The sequence below is a fragment of the Lycium barbarum genome, chromosome 1 (assembly GCF_019175385.1).
Source record: "Lycium barbarum isolate Lr01 chromosome 1, ASM1917538v2, whole genome shotgun sequence".
In the NCBI taxonomy this organism is placed as follows: Eukaryota; Viridiplantae; Streptophyta; class Magnoliopsida; order Solanales; family Solanaceae; genus Lycium; species Lycium barbarum.
This window is the reverse complement of record NC_083337.1, coordinates 153,499,637-153,520,300: the sequence shown is the minus strand read 5'-3', so window position 1 is coordinate 153,520,300 and position 20,664 is coordinate 153,499,637. Positions and strand designations below refer to the sequence as shown.

The 20,664-nt window shown below is 37.6% G+C and overlaps 1 protein-coding gene across 11 annotated transcripts; it reads right to left on the bottom strand.

Moving 5' to 3' along the window:
• Positions 1-1,918: 1,918 nt before the first annotated feature.
• On the bottom strand, positions 1,919-18,914 carry LOC132645229 (2-alkenal reductase (NADP(+)-dependent)-like). 11 transcript variants are annotated; one of them, XM_060362107.1, is made up of 7 exons: positions 17,761-18,913; positions 15,866-17,180; positions 14,523-14,615; positions 12,359-14,085; positions 2,862-2,963; positions 2,509-2,595; positions 1,919-2,401 (listed from the first exon to the last, which is right to left on the bottom strand). In XM_060362107.1, exons 1-4 carry the CDS (start codon positions 18,331-18,333, stop codon positions 14,021-14,023), a joined length of 2,046 nt encoding a protein of 681 aa, XP_060218090.1. In that variant the 5' UTR covers positions 18,334-18,913; the 3' UTR covers positions 1,919-2,401; positions 2,509-2,595; positions 2,862-2,963; positions 12,359-14,020. The 11 variants fall into 11 exon arrangements, with proteins under 11 accessions (XP_060218090.1, XP_060218081.1, XP_060218140.1 ...); XM_060362098.1 differs by lacking the exon at positions 2,509-2,595; XM_060362124.1 differs by lacking the exons at positions 1,919-2,401; positions 2,509-2,595; positions 2,862-2,963 and adding an exon at positions 10,986-11,266 and having other exon boundaries at positions 12,359-14,051; positions 17,761-18,914.
• Between the last annotated feature and the right edge of the window lie 1,750 nt (positions 18,915-20,664).

Here is a 20,664-nt window from a genome sequence, read left to right as displayed (position 1 = left end):
ATTTTGTTTATCTTGTTTATATCACACATTACTATATGGAGTGTTGAGCAATTTTTTGCTTTGACTATCTTTTCTAACTTACGGTTTATAGTATCTTTTATGTAATTTGTAAAGATGTAAATTGCACAACAATTAAATTGAATTGAGATATCTATGTTCAAACTCATGTAAATTTAAATGCTTTGACTCTCGTATTTCATGCTGAATCAACTGAACACCCACTTCAAAAGACCGAATCATCAAAATCGACTGCAACTTTATTGACTGAATGAACTAATGCGGGATGCGTATACCTTTCTAGGCTCCTAGTGCTCGTAAACCCGTTCATATAAAATGTGACTAGGAAGTATAGTGTTCTTTTAGTGTGGGGGTGAGCCCGCTTGCATGAGTTTCCATCTTATGTGAGTTCATATTAGAGGCGCCAGTTGCCTTATTTTATTTTGGCTCAAATTTTTTACTTTTAATCAATCTCCTCCATCTCTATCACTAGAGGATGGAAGCATATATATATATATATATATATATATATATATATATATATATATATATATATATATATATATATATATATATTTTTTTTTTTTTTTTACTTCACAAAACAGAGGAGAAACTCTCTCCATGTACCTACTTAGAAAGGAACAACCTCCATTCTATGTGATAAGTAGGCTTTCTAATCAGCTCTCAAAAAATCAAATCAAGGTACATCAAAATTATAAATTCTAGACATGCATCTCACCATAGAGAAGGAATTCCCAAGTGGCTTCCTTCTAAATGAGGGAAAATGAAATTTGTCCATTCTCAATTCACCTTTAGCATATTTAGGAAGCATGTTGCAATCATTTATCAGTTTTTTCTCTACACATAAGGCCCCAGTTGGCTAATATGTCTGCAACCTTTTTCCCTTCCCTAAAGCAATGTTGAATACTCCATGTGTCAAAACTACCAGTATGCGTTTGGCTCAACTTGATTACATCAATTTCAATCAAAGTTTATCTCGCAATTTTGCTCACTCGTTAGATTTTGTATATTCCAGCTAACGACACATATTCAGAATGGCAAGTTTGCACTGGCATGTTTAGGAATTCGCAGACGTTTTACGCAGTATGTTGGAGTCTGTAAAAGTAACTTCTCATCTCATATAATAGGAGCACCTTCATGTCCACACTGAAAATCAAATTGAGTTTATCACATCGGGCTATTCGGCTAAACAATATTCAGGCTAAATGTTTATTTGCATTCAAAGTATTCCTTTCTCATTAAGCTATTAATGTTAGGCCCTATGGTTCATCAAGCTCATTTATGCTATTTTCCTCCACTCTCATCGATGAAGCCATGAATTATTTCATTAGCACAGAGTTCATGGCTTCAGCCTTCAATTATGAGCTTGGAGGAAGAATAGCATAATGAGCTTAATGAAACAAAGGTCCTATAATCCCTGAGTTCATGGAATAGCTATGTATGATTATCACCGAGTAGAAGGAATAGTCTGAATGCAAATAAATTTTAGCACAAATATTTGTTTTCGAAATTGTCCAAGGACCTTCCCAGTAAACAGACAAGTAATATTGGTAGATGATCAAAAGCTATTGATTCTCAAGGTTTTCTAATCTTGAACTAAATTAGCTATAGATTTAAAAGCTGTGACGGTTGGCGCATTTGCCAATAGATGTATAATGAACGGCAGGAGATTTCTAGACTCACAGAAAAAAGCAATAAGGTGACCTTCCACATCCTTTTGCCATGACATCCCAATATGTCTTCAACAGGACTTCCTCAAATCCACATGCAATTACCACAATCATAAAGATAAACAAGATCAAACTTAAACCACCAAACGATTAGTGGATATGATACTCCAAATATCGTTTATGACTTTGCTTCAACAACTCTCTTCCTCTTTCCAACAGAAACACCAGAATGAATCCATATCCATTGAGCTCTTTCATTCTTCAAGACATTAATTATTGAGATGGAAAGAACCTCTTTATATTCAGAACTCATGTTCATGCATTCTAAAACAAATCAAAATATTAAACAATGAGGCCTCCACTATAATTTACAGCATATAATAAAGTAGCTCATCGTCATTTCAGAACTACAAATACATATTGGAGGCAGTTTTGTGGTTGACTAATAAAAAAACACATGCTGAGCGATTCATATTAATATCATTTCTCAACTAGTGACATTGGGTCGTCGTGGTTCACGTCCTCTGTTTTGTGTTATCAAACTGACATGGCTCAAGTCGCAAATCGTCCGAGGAAAACAAACACCACTGGACCAACGTCTTTGCTGAGCTGTACATTTGATGGCACCATCACCAAATCTTATTTTTGGCCCAGAAGAGGAGACTAACAACTCCAATGACAATAGCAACAGGAGCCCATTTCCATATCAGAGCCTTGAGTCATGAAGAAATGAATCAGTCATTTTAGCAATTTCCAGTCCAAGACTAAATGCATGTCCATAACAAGAAAAAGAGAGAAAGAATGCCCATTGGATACCCACGGTTGCTTATTTTCATCAGTGTCTGGGTTTAAGAACAAGGAGTGAGTCGTTGCAATCATATTGATTTGTCCTAGCCCACAAGTGGTCCTGCCAACAACTAATCCTAGTGAAAGTAATGCAACTGGCAAGAATTGAATGTGTTCAATGATTATGTATCACACCTTTCCATGCCTATACTACCCAAGTTTTCTCTTCAACAAAAGACAACGTTCTTCACACTATCAGCAGAACCAGTCAAGCACTATAATCTTCAATAAAGTATGATACATGGAAGTTCTAAAATGCCAATGAGCATGAAATTACAACCACCACACAAGAATGTAAGTACATCTTGAAAATCCAATGAATCTAACCTGACGATTTAAATCTTTCGCCTTATCAGCATATATGCGGGATTCCAATGTCAAGCGGCTGGACATCTGACTGACCTCCGCAGAATTTGATGTTTAAACAATCTAGTCATTAACCGAGAACAAAGTTATATCATATATAAGGCAATGCATAAGGAGGGTGAAATTAGAAGGACAACCATATTAGAGTATAAACTGCAGATCTATATCAAAGCTATGAGTCAGCAGTGGTTGGAATATTCATAATGCAACAAAATGTCACAAACTGATGCAGCATTTAGTTTTATCTATGCACAGGTAGAAGCTGCCAGCATAGATTGTCTCGTCATTAGAGCCAAAATCTACTTTTTCTTGGTGCGGACATAAAGACTTTTGAGATAATATCTCATCTCACAAGTACCACATGTTACGCTTCCGACTCATACAACAAAAGAGGCCTACAAGTGCATAGTTGCCACCAGCTTCTAGTAAATAGATCATCTTTATATGCTTACATGCACTAGATGACACTAAGTTTCTCTAGGTACTAGGAAGCTCAATTCTGACCTAAGCAATCCTAACTAAAATTTATGCCTTGTTTCTTAATCTGTGTGGGGTGTGTGTGTGTGTGAGAGAGAGAGAGAGAGAGAGAGAGTTGGAGAACTCCATCTCCTATTCTAGAATTCAACAGGCAGTCATGAACGAAACCAACCATTTCTTTGTTTTCACTTCATTTTAAAGTAATTTACATTCAAACAAAAGGAAGGTTATTTTCCGTCTTCCACATAGCACACCACATGCTGCATACAGGAATATAACCCAAAACGTTCAAGGTTTCTTAGAGGAAAAAGGGAGAAATATTTTATCCAATCATACCCCGCAACATGGAAATTTTATTATAGAAGAAATGAATGAGAACACAAATTCAACCCTTTCTAGGAGCTCATGAGAAGAGAATATAAAGAAATCAACAGTTATACATATCAGAGTATACCAAAGTCAGCAGCTATAAACTTAGATCAGGTAAATACAGATTTCAAAAGGCAAAAAGCACAAAATGTGAATTTAATAAAACATTATTTTGAGAAGAAATGAAAACAAGTGACTAACGTATATAACCTTATTGTCTACAATCAATTTAAAATAAAACCCAGAGTTAAACCAATCAACCATTCCTCAATCCTGAAAACTTAGCACATCAACAACAATAACAACAACATACCTAGTATGTCCAACCAGGTGGGGTCTGGGGAGGGTAGAGTGTACGCAGACCTTACCCCTACCTTTTGACAGGTAGAAGTTTGTTTCTGATAGATCCCCGACTCAAGGAGAGATGAAAAAGCATCAGTAATAATAAACAGTAATAACAAGCAGTGATAGCAGCGAGAAATAGGACAACGCAGTAAAAGAAACAATCACATAGTGCTAGAGATAAGAACAAACAATCCAAAACAGTATAAAAAGGCATGGCAAAATACTATAGAAAAACAAGGACCTACAAGAGTAATACTACGAATACTAGTATGCCAGGATAAGTAAGACAACACCCAACTACTTACTAGCCCTCTACCCTAATTTGTGTCCTCCATAACCTCCTATCTAAAGTCCTGCGCCATGTCCTGTCGAATCACCTCTCTCCAATACTTCTTCGGCTTACCTCTGCCTCTCCTGAAACCGTCCATAGCCAACTTCTCACACCTTAGCACAGAGGCATCTGTGCATCTCCTCTGCACATGTCCGAACCATCTCAGCCTCGATTCTCGCATCTTATCCTCCACCGAAGCCACTCCCACTCTGTCCCGGATATCTTCATTTCTAATCTTATCACTCCTAGTATGCCCACACATCCATCGCAGCATTCTCATTTCCACAACTTGCATCTTCTGAACGTGATAGTTCTCGACTGGCCAACACTACGCCCCATACAACATAATTCGTCTAGCCACCAGTCTGTAGAACTTGCCTTTAAGTTTTAGTGGCACCTTCCTATCACACAAGACACCGGATGCGAGTCTCAATTTCAATCACCCTGCCCCAATACGATGTGTGACATCATCGTCGATATCTCCATTATCTTGGATAATAGACCCAAGATATTTGAAACTCCTTTTATGTTGAATAACCTGGGTACCAAGCCTCACTTCCACACTGGCCTATTAAGATTAAATTTATCAAAGAAAAGTAGAAGAGATAACAATGAAGAAAAAGGAGCAGCTTGTCAAAGCCCAGGTAAGAAGAAGAAGGGCATAATGATGTGAACATATTTCATAATCAGTATGCTTTCTTCTACTTCTTTTGTCCTTCACAGTAATTTGAACCCAAAGAACCAAATGATCAACTTCAATAATGAATAGGGCCTGAACAAACAGTTGTACAACAAATTAGACAGAACTCACCCAACCAATGATGTGAACAGATGCCCTAATCTGTATGCTTTTGTCTAGCCCTTTAGTCCTTCTCATTGATTTGGACAACGAATTGATCAATTTCAACAATATGTTGACTGATCCAACAGTTCTACTGCAAGTCGATAGAACTCACAGAACCAATCTATACTTGCCTCAAGCACCTCAAGCACCGTACAATTAATCGCATGAAATGCTCACTTCATTTAGTTTGCTTAGCTCTCGCACATAAAAGAGCTAAGGCCTAAATCCCTTCTCTCACATTATATCAGGTTTGGGTTTATAAACACCATAGCTAACAATGATCACTAAATCATTTAATTTTCCTCTTTATATGGAAATAGTTATGCTGACATGTCTTCCCATTCATCTGCTTTGGCATAGAAAAGATTTTGTGCATAAGAGTTTCAGTGACCATCTAAGGAGTAAGGAGTACTTCAATCAATCAATTAATCAATAATGCCTCAATCACAAGCTAGTCTGGGGACCATTTAAGAAGTACTAGACATTTTAATTATCTTCACCAGCTCAGAAGGAAATTTTGAGAGATATCCAACTTTTAGAATTTGGACAAGCTATTAAGCAAATTAAAAAGAACTACCACTAACTAATAATTGAGGAGAGAAAATAAACTGACTTAGATATGGACAGCATAGCAGTCTTTTGGAAATTAACAACTTTGCGGATATCTAGAGGATGAATGAGGAATGATGAGCTGGGCTTTAGAAGCTTTGCAAAATTTTTAATGATAAAGAGTTCACGAAAATGTTGGAATGAGAAACTTCCGGTCCAATTTTTCACCAACACCAAGAACTTCTTGTACATTTCGAGTCATTATCTGATGAACTTCATAAAGTTCATCATTCAACTTTGCAACATTGCGTTGAGTTCTGGTATCCTAGTACAGTTTCTTCGTCTTCTGTATGAATGTATCTTTTTAAAATAGGGAAAATTATATATTGGAAGAATAGAAAATTAGTATTTTACACAAGGAAATTGGAAAATTGGAAAAGGACAGTGTAAAGGTAAGTGCTTACCAAATTTGATAAAGGCATAAGGTCTAGCAGCAGTTTCAATTTGATTCCCATTGACACGCTCAAACTCATTTTTGAAGCCTTCCAGGTACTGAAAGTTTCTTTGGATAAGAGCGATCACACATACTCAGATAACAAACGCGTCCTTCAATGATATAACTGAGAACTTGGGTTAAGAATAGTAGATTCACGATTCCCATAAGGTACATTTTCAAGTGGGTTGAAGGGATGCATAGTAGCCAGCTAGTGGTTATATAGAAAGTAAGCAAATAAAATAGCAGTAGCAATAGAGGAACTTGGAAAGTCACAATCCAAATCATCCCCAAAGATTTCACATTCTGATGGTCATAAATTTTAACGATAAACTTGGTGCTATTTATAATTCCCTTGGTTATTTTCTTTTGGGTATTGTAAATCCCAACCCCTAAATTCCTCCTGTACAGGTGACAAACAGTGGTTTCGACAGTGCTCGCTTGGCGACTTGAACCTCCAAGCTCATGATTAAAGCTGGCGGCCTTTTCTACTAGACTATCCCTCCCTTGTCCTTGGTGCTATCCATAAATCTAGGAAAAGATGAGAAATGAAGTGCAAGTGGAAAAGCTACAAAGCAGACCAAAGTAATGGATGTGCATAAACTATACCGACCAATTTCTTTTTGTTCTTTTTGTTGGTTTTATTTTTAACTGCATCATCCATATTTATCACCATCTATACATCCAAAATAGAATTTCACTTATTAAAACCATTAAGCTGGAGGAAACCTCATTAGTTCTGTGTACCTTGATCCTAGTTGCCCTTAATTCGCAACAATACGAACTGCAGCATCCATCATACAGTTTTCTTTGAATCACAAACAACAACAACAACAACAACAACAACAAGCCCAGTATAATCCCACCATGTGGGGTATGGGGAGGGTAGAGTGTACGCAGACCTAACCCCCACCTTGAAAGGTAGGGCGGCTGTTTCCGAAAACAATATGAAAGCAAGGAATAACAAAAGCGAGAAAGTCATGGTCGAACAGTCCGGAAAGAAAGGAGCATTACCTACTATAGATAACTAAGATAACCAAAGTACAACGGCCCAACAAATATAAGCAGCAATCAAATGCAGAAATCAAATGGCAATAAACAAATGAGCAAAACTACAACTACTATGGTGAAAGGATTAGCCACCTAGCTTTCTATCCTAATCTGAGTCCTCCACAACCTCCTATCTAAGGTCATGTCCTAGGTGAGCTGAAACTGTGCCATATCCTGTCTAATCACCTCTCCCCAATACTTCTTCGGCCTCCGTTTGCCTCTCCTGAAACTGTGCATAGCTAACCTCTCACACCTCCGCACTGGGGCATCTGTGTCTCTCCTCTTCACATGCCCAAACCATGTGAACTAAATGAACTAAAATATAGATTTTACTTTTTTGATAGGCATCCTAAATGGAATCTTCAAATTGAAAACCTCCGTAGACTGGTTTCCACATATAATCGCAATGATGACTCTTATAAGTTAGCAGAAGAGCAAAAAGGGCCACCTGAATGTTCATGAAATTTCTAACAACCCTTGCCCCCGCCCCGAAACCAAAAGAAGAAACTCACCAAGTTCGTAACAAAGATCTAAATTCTCTCTTTCCTTGAGAGGAATCATAGTTTGAGCATAGGTAACACAGAGAAGCTATTTAGAAAAGACCAGTAAGTGCATGAACTTACCTTGCGGTCTTGTTGAACAATGAAGCTATTGCTAATTATTTACAGAAATTTCCATGTAGCATCCAAAGAGATGTAAATAGTACCGTGAAAATAGGAATAAAAATTATATGGAAACAATAAAAGGATACTGGAAAATGTAAGGTCCAGTTTCAACGGACATCCTTGATGCCTCATTATGGCCCATAGAGAGGTTCTTGAATAAGGACTTGACTTGCTGTTTGTAGAAATCTGCATCTGGAACATCCCAAGGTTCCTTCATCTAAGCTTTTCTGGGGAGAGATCAATTTGGCTTTTATGAACAACCTGATGTACTATATATATAGTGTACTAATTAAGCAAGTGTACATACTAATAGTTGAGTCAATAGCTGCATCACTCACTCGTAAGATGTTGTACATGAAGTTTGTCGCTCTTCATGTCCATGAAACTGTCAAGCGAAGCAAACTAAATACTACCTCTCCATTTCATAATAAATGAGATTTTTAACTTATGCACACTCCTTAAAAAAGTGTTCATTTCTAAAAAATTAGGAATGTTTTTACTAACTTACCCCTAATTGAATGTCTAGAAAAGAAAAGCTACTTAATGATTCTCGATTATATAAATAAGGATAATTTTGGAAGAATAACATCAATTTCTTTTTGAAATCCTAAAACATCACTTATTTTTGAAACGGAGGGAGTACCAAGCAATGTAACCACATATTACCTTTTAGGACAAATATTCGAACGTGGTATAATTCAAAATTTGGGACCTTTTCCGATCTCAACTTAGACGATAGGGGTGAACATTATTAGCGTGTCTAGTTTGTTCTTTTCCACGAAACAGTTGGATATAAAAACATTTGTCTGCAGAACTAGCTAGCTCTAAATGATTGCTGATAAATCAAGCTCCATAGTTCAACCATTTAAAAAAAAAAAAAAAAAAACTTGTTTTCTAGCATTAATTTTTTTTTCATCAAAACCGTAGTAATGTAACAAATATTGATATTTTCTTTGCATCTAAAGCGTATTTATCTAACAGTACCAGAACCTTTTTTTAAGACCAATAGGGTAGGTGGCCAGCCTTTGCACTCTTTAATTAGGTTGCATTTGGTAGAGATATCTCATTCTCAAAAACAGCAAGCGTCTCAATTGGCTTTATGAATTTCCTTTTTCGGCTGCCAACTTCAACAGACCATAACAAAATATTCATTTTCCTCGGCCTTTTCTGCATTTGTTAAAATACAGTACCCTGGCCCAGTGTACTTCCAGAGCAAAAGCAGTACAAGATCAACCACCCATCTAACCAGAGAAGTAAGCAACTTATTGCTATATATACAAGTACTTGCTAGTTGCATGTATGTGTCATTACCAGCATATACATTTATGCTTCTCTAAAGCTTATTAAAAGCGAATACGTTGGAATCAGCTGTTGAATCTCTGCATTTATTTTATATGTTCTTCGTTTTCAGAATTTGAGAACGGGAACCCTTTGTGAAGCAAGTTTAGGGGAGTCAGAAGAATCGGCAAATGGTTGATAAATATATATAGGTGGACAGTTATTTAAGCTGGAGAAGCAGGGCACATGCTAAATTACTCGGAACTTTGATCTTTCAAGAATTTTGCATGTGCTCTCGCTCTCCAGCTTAATTCTCTCGCCAATTGCAACATTCAAATCTCAGTTATACATGTCTCCTAAATATAAACCAGCAATGCAGGTAAGTCCTATTTTTCATGCATGCCCAAAGAATTCTCAGCTTCTCCATACCTAGGTGTGTATATGAGTGAGAGGAGAGAGAAAATCTTTATTAATGTTCATCTCAAAGTTCGTCCTCTACATATTATATAAATCATATCAGAATTAGTTTTTTTGTTTTTTTTTTTGCTTGAAGCAGACAACGTATGCATTAAGCAAAATCATGCAATCAAAACGTACGTTCCCTAATCAAAACAAGAACTGGCACATCAACCACCATCCTAACATTTGTGTACATTCATTCACGCGAAACCATCACTACTTGCTTTCCAATATTGCGACCAGAGAAGAGACCAACTAGAGCACTGGGAGCACTTTCGAGGCCTTCAGCTACGTCTTCCACGTACACAACCTTACCAGCCTTTATTTGTGGAATGATCATTTCCAAATATTTAGGGTAGAGATGATAGTAATCAAAAACAAGAAATCCTTCCATGCGGATTCGTTTTGTGATGAGACAGAACAAGTTGTGCACTCCTTCAGTCTGTTCAAGGTTGTATTGCGAGACCATCCCACACACAGCAATACGGCCATGGAGTTTCATATTCAGAAGAACTGCATCAAGCATCTTCCCTCCAACATTCTCAAAGTAGATGTCAATTCCATCAGGGAAGTACCTCTTCAGAGCTGCATCTAAATCCTGCTCCTCTTTGTAGTTAAAAGCTTCATCAAAACAAAACTTGCTCCTCAACAGATCAACCTTTTCTTTGCTTCCAGCACTACCAACAACATAGCAACCGAGCATCTTTGCAAATTGCCCAACAAGCTGACCAACTGCTCCAGAAGCAGCTGAAACAAAGACAGTTTCTCCCTTCTTGGGGGAGCAAACCTCATGAAAACCAGCATAAGCTGTCAGCCCAGGCATCCCAAGGATTCCTGTGTAGTAGGAAAGAGGGAGATCCTTGTCATGAATTTTAAACAGAGTCTGAGTAACTGTTACAATACTGTACTCCTCCCATCCAGTCCTTCCCAAAACCAAGTCACCTTTCTGGAAGTTTGAATCACCAGACTCCAAAACTTTAGCCACTCCATATCCCTTGATAGGAGAGCCAGGAGTGAAGGACTCAACATAGCTACCCTCAATTTTTCTCATGCGCGAACGCATGTAAGGGTCACAGGACAAGTAAAGATTCTTCAAAACCACAGCATTAGAACCTTCTGGAACATTCAGTTTGATGGTGGTATTCTTGAATTCCATGTCCGATTCCTTAAGGTAACCAGTGACATAGTGTTTCAGAATGACCTGTTTGTTGCTCACTTCTTCTGCCATTCGCTTCTTCTGTGTTCAATGTGAATGAAGGGTTGTGGTAGAAGTGATAATTGTCCTGAGATCCAACCTTGGCTTTAAGCATAAAGTTCCAGAAAATCATACACTCGCACCAAGTGCGGTATTCAAAATTTGTAAAGAATGTAGGACTTCCTTAAACCACTATTAAATGTACAAGTTCTTCAGCACAAGAAAGAATCGTAACAAAGTAGTAACTCCATGATAGATGAATCCAAATGCTCAAATTATAGAGCTTCACGTCATGAATAGAAAGCTAGATCCTGATAAGGAAAAGAGAGCAAAATACTGCATCACTAAAAATATTTTTCTCTAACGTGAAGAACACAGGAGGAAGAAAATATTTTTCAATCAATTTAGGACTACATAATTAGGTGCAGTCAGCCTCTGCAGTCTAACCATTTTCTAGATATATCATTTCATTCCTGATGTATATAACACAGGTCCACAAATGATATTAACTTATGCATTTTTATTATGAGTACTAGACTACTGTCAGATCTCTCTATAACAGTCATCCTCTATAACAACATTTAGCTATAATAGCCAAAAACATTTGAACCGATTTTTCATGATATGCTATATTATGTGTTCCCTATAACAACATTTTGCTATAGCAATCAAAAAGTATCCGGACAAACAACGGCTTTATAGAGAGGTTTGACTGTATATATTAACTTATGAATTATGCCCTGGTCAATGCAAAAATTTGTTATCATACCTACTAATATAATAACATCAACAACAATGCATTATTCACAAGTTCCAAGTAGCCAATTTCAATAAATAGTTTAGATGGTCTCATTGGTCCAATGTTGAAGCTCTTAGAGGTCTTCATAGAAAAGATTCTTCCCACAACGCCTTCCCCGTTGAACTAATTTTCTCTAAGAAATGCTCAATCAATCAACAATGGCTGAATCGCACATCACCTTGAGCCCGACTGAGAATATGTCAAACCATTCAGCTCTATTCAGGTGCATTTTCACTAATACTTACTACAGTTTTACTTTGCTCATTAGGGCAATTTCAGGATAATTTTTTAAAACTTTAGTAGCTCTTGACTTTAAAAAAAAAAAAAGGGGGGGGGGGGGGGGGGGGGGACTTCGGTGGAAACTCAGAATTTTGCATACTAAACAAAACAGCTATGCAATCTAATCGAACATATCAAATCTGAGTTACATTCCAATTAAAAGAGTTCCCTAGTAAATGTTCGCAAATATTCATCCTTATAAGACAAATTAAGGTAAACTAAATGTACTGCGGCTGCGGGAATTGCATGAGAACACAATAGGCAAACAAGCATATTTACATTAATAAATTGAAAAAAATCATCTGCATAGCATAGATTAAATTACCTATCACGCGGGTCGGTGCAGCCTTTATTTGTTGATCTATTGTACTTCCAAGTTTCGAGTTTTGATTTTGTTTGATCCTCTCGTAAACTCCGATCGGTTTCAGCAAAATGAAGGTTGGGTGATAGTTGTAAATGAATGAAACGGGATTCAGGGAATCGGGTAAATACCCGTTTCCACAAGTAAACAGTCTGACATAATCTAAGTAGTGATATTTCGACCACTAATTTTACAACGTTTTTGTTGTGAAACCCAAAGCTGAGGTGTACTGTATCAACATAACTTCATTAAAGATATTTCACAACATAGAAAAAAGAGTTCACAACTTATTTTCTTGATAGCCGATGGACACCTCAACTTGCCATGTCTCGTGGACATCCGATGCTAGCGTGACACATAAATTTTAAAGCTATTTAGATAATCATTTTGTAGGTTAGATTGTTCAACCCACAGAATGAAAACGAGTTAAGATATCTAGATGTGCATCCTCAAAGTTAGAGTGCATAGTTATCAACTGAGGCCAAGTTTGAGTGTCTGTTTATGTATTATGCCTATATTCTTTATACTCTTGATTATCAATACAAGATCGTGTATAATGCTTCAGCTCCAGTTGAACAAATATTTGATTAAAGTTGAAAAAATTAGTATTTGGTTAAAGTTGAAAAAAGGAGTATTTGAAAAAAGTTGACCACCCAAACATGAAAAAAATTAGAAAAACATTTTTCGAAAATATTTTCGTCCACACCAAACACACTCCAAAATGATTGCTGATAAATCAAGCTCCATGTGTTCAACCATAAAAGAAAAGGTTTGTTTTCTAGTACTAATTTTTTCCATCAAAAGCTTAGTTATCTAACAAATTTTAATTTAATGTTTTATTTGGTATCTAAAGCGTATTTATCTACAGTACCAGAACTTATTTAGACCACTGAGGTGGGTGGCCTGCCTTTCTACTCTTTTAGTTGCATTTGGTAAAGAAATCTCATTATTCTTGAAATAGTAGGCGTCTCAACTCTCAACTCGGCTTTATGGATTTCCTTTTTGGCTGCCAACTTCAACAGTCACCATAGCAAACAATCCATTTTTCTTTGGCCTTATCTGCATTTGATTAAAATAAACTACACTGGCCCAGTGTATTTCCCAGCAGAATCACAAGATTAACCAGTACCACTAAGTATTCTTAATGGGAACTATTATTTACTGTATTCTGCAGCCACCGTTCTGTTCAATAACAAGAAATGTTAGATTTAATATTACACACGAATAAAATAGCTCAACTCCTTCCAAACTGCTGATATTCAATTCTGAACATAAACCCAACTTTTAATATTTACAAAAATCAAGCTTGAATACAGAAGATAAAAATAGAAGAAGAATTCTCTAACTGCCAATATCACATCAACATTCAGCCTGTGGGAACTGTCTTCTCAAGGCAATAAATAACGTTATATACTTAAACAACAAGAATGAAAGTACAAGCAAGGCCTAGCGAGCCCAATGATATAGTACTACAACATGTACAAGAATAAATTGTATTTAGATGATTGTAGGTTGTACATAGCACGCACATACCTCAAGCTCTGGCTGAAAAAAATATGATTTGAAATGTGTGTCATCAAGGCAATTCCATGTTTTTATCATTGGAATTTTTGTCCTTCGCGAGACTTATCTTGGCTTCAAGTCCTTTCCCTTGCTTCTGAATGACGACAAAGAAAAGAATGATCTTGGAGCTGTGAAATAATAAGAATAAATGAAAGTTAACACATAAATACTTTTTCAAAAGAGAATTCTGCAAGAAAATATTGATAAGTTGAAGATATGTTAGAAATTTGATGATGCACTGCTCTATCGTTCATCAATGTAATATAACTTTTGGGCATTGGCTAATACGCAAGACACAAAAGAATCAGATGAAACAAATGTATTTGTCGCTCTTGTGCTAATAGGGAGCACTCTTTGACTCAGGAAGATAGTAGCAGAAAAAACTGTGAACTGTTTTTAGGATTATGAAGCTAAGTGGAAACTATGCCAATGGAGGCTCTTACCCTTTCTTTTCTAATTACTTTATAGAAAATGCACATATTTCTTCTAATGGTGGCATTTATTGGACAAAACAGAAAACACAGAGGAATAAATGGAAAAGATCAATGATACACTAAATGTTCACCCTTTATTGAGCTCCCTGGTAAATGATCGTCCCTCAGTTTGAAGTTAGCTGGAGGTGCCGGAATAGAACTATGCAAGGGTTGAATTGCAAAAACTAAGATCATTGAGTCAGAGGTTCAAACCAAAAGTTGAAAAGGAACACTGGAAAATTAACATCACATGAAAAGGATGTACACATAAGTAAAATAAATTTGGAAAACCATTAACTTAAGCTTTCAAGGTAGGGCTAAGGTCTGCGTACACACCATCCTCCCTAGACCCCACCTGTGGGATTACACTAGGTATGTTGTTGTTGTTGTTGTTGTATTAACTTAAGCTTTTCGAAGATTCTCATTTAAATTTGCATACTTCAATTTTATGATCTACACTTTAAACTTAAAGCAAATGAAACTAAGCCGATTTTGTGAAACAACAAGCAGAAACAGATGAAGTTGGAACAACTAGGGTCTCCTTAGATTCCAATGTTTTCCTATGCAATAAACTTCTGATATCCTCCATGGATTTTCCCTAAAGAAACTAGAAACACTAGAAAGATACTCCCTCTGTCCCAATTTACGTGGCACACATTCCTCTTAGTTTGTTCTAAAAATAATGTCACCTTTCTATAATTAGAAACAATTTAACTTTAAAATTCCCCCGTTACCCTAAATGAAATGGTTTCTATCCACACAAATGTCTAAGGTTAGATTTAGATCACAAATTTTAAAAGTCTTTCTTTCTTTCTTAAGCTTTGTGACAAGTGAAACGGTGCCACAAAAACTGGGATGGAGGGAGTATGTATTAGCACTGTCATGTGCTAACTGTTACTCTTTCATATTGTAATGTAGAAAAACAAATAGGAAGAAGAACTATCTCAGACAGTATAAACGGAATTGAACACCATAAGCTAAAACTGCAGCCTCTGATACATTTTCCTGCGGGAACCAAATATATATCTATATTGTGCAATGCGTGATTGGTCACGCTCCTTGTCCTTTACTAGAACTATTGTGACAATATATTCAAGTTATTTTTGAACACGTTTACTCTTCGTCTTACACCCCTGTGAAACTGTTGTTTTTGTTTATTCAGATAAGTCCAATTTCTTCAATAAGTAAACCTGAAAATTTGGTATTCTCAGCTCATAGCATTTGGTAGAAATCAAGATGCTTCATGCAGTAGATCACAAAAAACAAATCATCAATATGGTGCTGCTGGAATAATCATATAAGACGGTTAAAGACAAAATTAGAAACAATTAACAACTAGTGTAAAAGTTTAAATCAATTTTAGGGAAGCCGTGAAATATCCATCAAAAGGAAAACAAGATGGTGTTCTTTAATAAAATGAAACATCATATCTCACCTCGTTTGTTGAAAACCTCAACCTCATATGAGCTACAATCAGACCAGTTAGGAGGATCCCGTCCGTTTCCTCTGCCATCACCTTCTTTATAAGCAGTAGCAGAAATCCAGTCTTTGACCAAACTATCAGTGCCACGGTTTTTGCTCCCAAATTTTAATAACCGTTTTAATCCTTTAGCCTTATCCTTGGGAGATAAAGTTTGAGAAGATTTTACGATAGGGATTGGATTCTGAGCCGAGGTTCCCCATTTCTTCCTCGTTTTAGCAGCACCATCAGTCTGTGTTGGACTCAGAAAATGTGAATTCCAGGATGAAGGACTTCCCACAGGAGAGTAGAAGTCTGAAGCATCAACATCAGACATCTCATGAGGATAAGAAAAAGGGTTCTGATGAGTCTGCGAGACTGGACTATTTAGAAAGTTGGAAGGCACAGAACAAGGCGATAATCCAGCTTCCGAAGCATAGCAAACTTGAGAAAATGATCTCTGGAGGACATGTCTATTTTCTGAACCAGAATTTACCAACTTCTCCATCTCGTGGCTAGGTCTTGGTGTCCCATTATCGAAATTCTCATCAACTGCAGATGTCATGTTCTCAAAGTCTTCCTCAACTCTATCCTCCGAGGTATCAGAATCCAATTCCATATCATCATCATCATTATCATTATTTGCAAAACTAGATGCAACATTAGACTCAATCAAACCGCCGCTTGAACTGAAGTCAGCATCTTTTCCCTTCTTTAGGGAGGTCTTAGTATCTGAAATGTTGTGAAATTTATCACTCAGACTCTGCTCCATCTTGTCCTTCCCAGACTTGAGAGGTGTTGGAATTACACTTTTAGGACTTTGTTCCATCTTGTCCTTGTCAAATTTGAGAGGTGCTAAAATAACACCCTCAGATTTCAAAGCAGTGTTTTTTCTTAAGGACTGTGAGTGCAGTAATTTGCTACGTGAGTACGTTTTGGATTGTGACCGAGTTGTTGTTTTACCAGATGGAGAAGAAGGCTCTGCACTTTCCTTTCTCATGTAAGACAGGTTTGGAACGGAGCGTGCAAGTGGACTTTCAGGTTGAGATCTTCGCCAAAAGGAAGGACTACTAGAAACCTTCATAGGAGACCTTGGAACAGATCCTACTATGGTGCGAGGTTTGGATGAAGTTTTGATAGGTAAATGTTGTTTCTTCCTCGGAGTAGTATGCTTAGAAACTTCTTCCAAAGATGTTTCACTGGAAGACCTGAGTTCATCATTTCTTTTCTGCTTCAAAAATTCAGGTGTATCTTCTCTATCATCACTTTGCCCAAATAGTACTGAATGTTGCTGTCAAAAGGAAACAGAACCAATCAACACTAGGATATGTTAGGACCGACATAAATAGGTGTCATGCGGAAGCTAACAAAGCAAACCTCAAAAGAAGATAAATCAGACAACAAAAGAGATATACACCAAAGGATTCAATAATTTAACGTGGTTTAGTCAATCGACCTACAACCACAGGCAGAGAAGAGCAATCCTCTATATTAAAGAGAGTACAAAATATCGAGAGAAATAACCGCACAAAATTCACTCAGAAAAATAAAGTTCACACTAGTGAAAGGGTGACGCTTGTATCTCACAAATTCACCCCCTAAACAGGACTCGAAGCCCTTAACACTACACTGTGGATGCTGCCAAGTGAGAAGGAAGGAGCATCAATTTATAGAAGTTCAAAACGTTTTCCTCCCAAAAAAGGATTAGCCAACTAAGGATAATACAGTTTTCTTTTTCAGGAAAAGGAAAACCCAATTATGATAAGAAAATCAGGATAAGAGGATTTAACAAGAAACAGAAAAGCGTACATATTGTTTCAATGTTTCTGAAATTGCTTCATCTATAGGTAGAAAGGAACTCGGAATTATACCTGATCTCCGCTAAAAATCGAGCTGGAGTTAAATGATCGGAGTCTCTCAATAGTCTTCATTTCAGCTGTACTCCTCTCAAGGCTATCCTCCATAGCCCTCAACTTGGCTTCCTTCTCTGGTCCTTTAGAATTCCATTCTTCCTTAAGTTTTGCATCCCTTTTTTGCATATACATATCATAAAATTTCCCTGGAGAACCATCCGAAAAACTAATTAGCTCATCAGAATAGTTCCTATGAATCACTTTTGTCCGAGAAGAGGCAACCGATTTGTCTATATTAATACTAGTAGATGTAGCTTTAGGTCCCATAAATGTATCATTGTCAAACATTTGATCGACAAAAGCATTGTCTACGGATGGCCAGCTTTGCATGTAACTATGCCTAGTAATTCTGGGGGTAGAATTAGATTTATTTCCAGGAGGAGTACGTAGTTTATGCTCGGCGAAAAGCTTCTCGAGTTCATTTGCTTTTACTTCCAACTCATCATTCAGTTCTTGGTTTCCTTTTGATTGCCGTACCCTAATTCGGAATTGAGAAAATGAGTCAAGTCCCTCCTTATTAGCCATCATCATTCAAATCCGATATGCCTTTCGGACATCAGCCTCCGCTAGAACACGATAAAATGACCCTTTGCTCGAATTATATATACATATATATTATGTAAAAGAGAGAGAGAAAATGTGTATGAAAATACTTAATATATTACATTCACGTTGAATTTGATACGATCCTAAAAGGTAACATTTAATAATAATTGAGCAAATGGGTCGGGACTAAGGTTGATGGATTAGGAGGAGTGTTTAATCTCCTCCTCCTTATCAACAACGGTGACCCTTCTCTTGCTTTTTGTCTCGATCAAGTTCAACGTTCAATTGTCTGGTACGTCCCAAAGGGAAGCTGGGAGAGGGAATATGGTTGTTGACACGTGGACGGTTTGGATTGGTCGAGGTAAGAGGGGGTGTTGCTGTTGTTGTGTTGAGAGGGATTCTCGGGCAAGGTAGAATGGGCCCGGGTCGATCCAATTGGTCGTTGATTTGATCCAGATAAATGGGCCTTGACCTCGTTGATGTACATATCCCATCCATATATGAACATTCAACGTCTATTTCCGCCACCTTGCATGTTTTGAGGATATAAAATGGATTACTGATTTGTTGCAGCAGGTCTTCGCTGAAAATAGGATTTGTCAATGGTGGAATAACATTGAGAACAATGAACCACTAATGGTTAAGACGAGACAGAAAGAACCCTTCATCCGGGTCTCGCGCTTGACTTTTTCCTTTTAATGAGTTTTACGCAACACAATCGAGAATAGTCGGGACCTAAAGCAGGTATCAGACATCGGGTGGAAGCAGGAGCGGACCTAGTACATTATTTATGGGTTTGTCTAAATTTAGTAACTTTGACTTAGACCTTATATATGTGTTAAAAATATATAAATTGTGGTAAAATACAGAAGACGAACTCATAAAATTCAAAACATAAATCTGTATACTGGTAAAATCGAGGGCACAAACACGCTCGGTTTTCCGTTGTTATGGTTATGCTCAGTCACGGTACGACCGTCTCACCGGGGACGAGGCTCGAGTTCGGACCGGGATGAGGCGATGAAGGAAGGGCGAATGACTACCATCAGCGGGAGACTGAAATATCCGTCCTCAACCGGATATTTCGGCGTCGGTCTCGGCAATACAGCTGTCACCAGATTTACTTGCTTTATTTAGAATTGTACTAGGGTTGAAACTCCTCTACTATATAAAGAGGATGTTATCATTCATGATAGGGGTTGGCAATAGCAAGGAAAGAAATAGTTTACATTAACAATCATAAGAATCCTATTAAATCCATTCCCATCTGTTCTTTAGTTCATTTTTATTATACCTTGTGTAAGTTCGTAACAAAGGGTATCGACCTCAGTTTCTATACCTGAGGCCAGACGCAATTAACAAGTTGGTCAGATCTGCTTCTCTGTTCACTTATTGATATATATCGCCATCTAATCTTGAATTGAATTTAGCCACATATCTTTGGCATCACGCATAAATTTAATTGTTCTCCGTTTCAAGGTTAAACAGTTTGGCACCCATCGTGGGGCCTTAGATAGTAATGGCGGTTCAATACAATATTCTGGTCACACTCGATATTTTACACTTATTTTTTAAGGTTTGATTTCAGGTATACCGAAAATGTCGGATTCCCATTCTGTCAACTTCCAAGTGGAACCAAGCCATCATGAGCATGACAACGAGGACGTACCAAACAATAACGCGCCCCCCGTTAATCCTGTTCAAGCCGGATCATCAGTGGGAAACGTACCGGCTAGCGAGAATAATGGGGTCATGCTGCAACAGCTCCAAAACCAGTTAGACATGGCTATGGCTCAGTTGCAGGCCCAGCAAGAGATCATAGCACAATTGCAAAATCGAGGTCAGGCACCCGATATTGCCCCATCAGAACAGACCCAGGATACGGAGGAAAGACATACTCCACGGGGTAATGAGAACCACCCCGGAAAAAGTACCGAATTGATAAGAATGCTCGAAGAATTGACCAAACGGGTCGAGTCTGGTGAAAGAAGATTGAGGCAAACGACAAGAAGGTGGAGAACTAAAATTCGAGGGTCGATCAGATTCCGAGGGCTCCACCAGTATTGAAGGGACCGGATTCGAAAAAGTTTGTTCAAATGCCGTTTCCGCCGAGTACGGCACCGATGAAAATCCCCAAGAGATTTCGCATGCCCGATATCCCGAAGTACAATGGGACAACAGACCCAAATGAGCATGTGACTGCATATACGTGCGCTATTAAGGGCAATGATCTTGCCGATGATGAAAGGGAATCAATGCTACTTAAGAAATTCGGGGAAACTCTGTCAAAGGGGGCTATGATTTGGTATCATAACT